The sequence below is a fragment of the Opisthorchis viverrini genome, assembly GCF_000715545.1.
Source record: "Opisthorchis viverrini unplaced genomic scaffold opera_v5_162, whole genome shotgun sequence".
In the NCBI taxonomy this organism is placed as follows: domain Eukaryota; kingdom Metazoa; phylum Platyhelminthes; class Trematoda; order Opisthorchiida; family Opisthorchiidae; genus Opisthorchis; species Opisthorchis viverrini.
This window is the reverse complement of record NW_008751818.1, coordinates 837,850-841,494: the sequence shown is the minus strand read 5'-3', so window position 1 is coordinate 841,494 and position 3,645 is coordinate 837,850. Positions and strand designations below refer to the sequence as shown.

General features: G+C 43.9%; 1 protein-coding gene across 1 annotated transcript in view; it reads right to left on the bottom strand.

Moving 5' to 3' along the window:
• The window catches only part of T265_07210 (hypothetical protein), a gene marked incomplete at both ends in the record, with an annotated part of 26,380 nt that overhangs the window by 7,397 nt on the left and 15,338 nt on the right, over positions 1–3,645 (bottom strand). The window contains 2 exons of the mRNA XM_009172666.1: positions 678–919; positions 3,270–3,517. Coding sequence (XP_009170930.1) covers positions 678–919; positions 3,270–3,517 — 490 coding nt within the window. The remainder of the gene's footprint in view (positions 1–677; positions 920–3,269; positions 3,518–3,645) is intronic.

Genomic DNA, 3,645 nt, shown 5'->3' with positions numbered 1-3,645 from the left:
GTTGGAGACACTACAAGATATGGCTGGCAACCGATGTCAGTGGCGTTCTTGTTGTCAGTTTCTATCCAGACTGTCTGAGTGAATGTCTGGAGATGTAGGCACCTCGGAATGATTGTGTTAAGCTAGCACTAAGTCCCTCCCCCATCCACCTTTATTCTTTTCTTTACAATAAGGCTTTCAAGTAAGTCATGGTTGTACGGCAGTGAAGCATCGGTGTTGAACACTGATGTCATGCTGTCGACGATGATGATGATGTTACTGAACATGCCTCCGCATGGTATTTATTTATTGCGTATTTGTTGATCACCGTTATCCAGGGCACCTGAAATCCGGAATATCATGTAGAGCTTCACGTTGGTTTCGCCTTCTAAGGTTGTTCACCGAACTCTAGAGAATCTAGTTAACCACAGGCGTAATAAGCTTGTAATCGGTGTGTCACCTGCTGTATTACTTGTATCTGTCTACCAAAGACATTCTACTTGGACTATTTCGCGAAGATCCTAGGACAGATACCAAAGGAATTCTATCGAAGGGGCCTTTAAGATAACGCACCAGGATGATCTAACTGAATTGCCCAACCAAATGAATGCAATCAGATTTCATGTGTATAGGTTAATGTTGCATGATAGTGTAAGGTTTCGGCGAACCTTGCAATCGTAGCACTACAACGAACTCACTTCTTCTTCCTGCACATCGAAAGGGAGATTGCCCAGAAACACGGACTGCTTAAACTGTTCCACGGGACGCTGTCTAAGTGCACGATCCACTCTAATGTGCTTGCCTGACGACTGATAGTCGGTCGGCGTATCTGTAGAAATGGGTTTCGTCTGCAACCAGTGACCATTCAAAGATAAACCGGCTGGAATACCAGCAGTTGAAGTAAGGACGACGTAGGCGATCATATTCTGAGAGACGCCAGCTGATTGTAGAAGGAAAGACGGAGACGAAATTCGGAGAACGCATCAAACACAGTGGATCGGTGAAACGTCTGTCTTAGGAAACCGGGTAGACTCAGCTAACTTCGAGATATTTGAAAAAAAAACCCGACTCGCTTGGATATGGCTACATGCAGTTGAAGCATCGTCAGAGATACAGCGGCTAAGTGGTTTTCGCACCAAACTCAGCATATCATTCACATATTTGACAGGTGCCAGCGGAAAAACGAGGAAATTTACTTCACAAAACGACGAAATTTCCAGTCAGGGCGACTGGCTCCGTAGCTCAAGGACAGGTAACATTACAGAGGATTATAAAGAGACATTCAAATAATGCACTATGAACGTTCGAGTCTCGTATCTACTCATGGGAATGCCGGACGAAGTCAAAACAGTTACTGTAGGAGACTTTTCCGGGGAAAAAACTTCCAACACGTCAAAATTGGTATAAAGCTCAAAAATAATGAGAATTTTCCGAACACTCCTGGCATATATCAATATAAGAAAACGAAGCAGAATCAGACATAGGGAGCTATTTTACAAAATCGAATGCTTCTTGAAATATCAAGTAACCGCTGAAAGAACTACACATTTGATTCTGGTGTAATAACCACCTAGCTGAATCCACAATTTGCTAAACGAAGAATACAAAACCTTGACCTTATTGAAGCAGAACAACATTAGACACTGTGTCAGCCTTTCACCGGATACCTGGATTCGTTTCATTTTGAATGAAAAACCCACAGTTCATACAGTTCATTTGTATCAGAGAATTATTACCAGTGAATAATTCATCGGTCCAATCAGGTTCGTGGTGTCGTAGTAGTTCGGCACCTTGAGTTTGTCACGTACTATCAACTCAAGAAGAAGTTCCTAACATCTTAGTTGAAACAGAATGGTGCGTCCGCACGCCACACCTTGGACAACTGTTGCTGTGACTGCGGGTAAAACCACTGATACTATTTGAGCGGAACACCGTCCGCAGAGCAGTTATCCTCTAAGTAAGCGTACGGTAGTGCTTAATTCTATCGCCTAGAATGTAACTAAACGCGTCAGTTTCCCCATTCAACACTAAACAAGTCTGTCAGTTAGAACCGCCACGAATTACTCACAGCGGATCACTGATGACAACACCTGAATTCACTCGGTGTTTGTTATGACTAGCTGGAAATGTCAGTGTGGCTGCGTAGATACCGTAGTCCAGTACACTCCTGAAGCAGTTTCATAGCCAATATACATAAATTTTAATGAGAGAACCCTCACTTAGTAATGACAGCACTTTCGCTTGTAACCGACTTTGCCGTCCTTATAGTCGAGCCAACTGACCAGCACAACGGGGCTGTCACCGGGTCGTCGTTCCAACCATCGAGCCGACGAATCACTCCATTCAAGCGCGAACATGTTCGCCCTTTCAGATGTGAAAATTCCGATGGGTCCAACCTGCGCCGGTGTAGTAGTGATAACAAGCTCGCCTCGCATGTCAGGTGCGCGGAGTTCCGATCCCGGCACAGCCAAGGGTATGTGCTGCTGATGAGCTCCAATGAGGGCGAAACTCAAATTCAGTGCTTTCTTCTTTTGGTGTGGACTACCAGAATGATTCCATCAGGGACGACTGCTCAAACGAGAATGATGTGAACCACCTACAATTAGGTTTCCATAAAAACACGGCGAATAACAGTGTCATAGCCGGACAGCGGTCGTTTCCGTTATAACGACCCACATGTGTTCACCATCTGTGAATAGATTCGTTTGCCGAAACGAAACTTAAGGATCATTAAAAATCGATACCCAAGAAAAGGCGCAAGACGGCTATCACAACCGTAAAAGCAATGTGAGTGGAGCTAAAGATTCTAGAGTATTGCATGGACACTAGTGTTAAACCGGCTCGTTTGCGACACATTTTCGCCTGAGGATGCAAGCGTCACATTCAGACTCTCAAATCAACTTACGCCTCCTGATTTTTCATTGTATCCTGTCTAATTCGCTACACCCAAACACAATCAAAGGTGACCAGGAACAGTAATAGCCCACAGGCCCAAAGTTTTGGGCGGATAATTTATGTAAAGTCGTTTTGATAAGCAGTGCAGAAGAATGTACGGAAATTCAATCCAAACATCTTAGAGTTTTCAGCCGATAGCAAAAAAATAGTTCTAGTCCTTGACATGACTGATGTGATAGACAGGTGTAGCACTCGAGAGCACGACTTTTTACTCCATCTAGATGAACACACACCAGAGATTCAGCTGTGGCTAGATGCTCAGGGGACACTAAAAAGGTAGACGCCAAAAAGTAGATTGAAGTATAAATGTATAGGTTAAACAGATAGAGTCTAACCTGAGAATTCTCCTTGGATAACAGCCCGTTTGCGAGCCAATTTTCCTGTACCACCTGTAACCGGAACGACACCCCGGAAACGAACAGATTCCACACGACAGTTGGATTGCACAGATGCACTGTCTTGTTTGATCACAGTGTCGAAGAGTCTACGCAGTTCGGTTTTCTTCAAGCCTGGAGGCAGATTTCCGACGAACAAAGTTCTTTTCAAACGCTCGTTTCGCAAATGTCGGTTATTGCGTTGCGCACTAGTGAGAGACAAGTGAAGATGTCGATAAGATATCAACTGCTCTAGCTGACCGTCGGAGGATAACTTTATGTTAATCAGCAATGGAATTGTGGTGTAAAGGAAAGTTTAATAAATTATATATATATA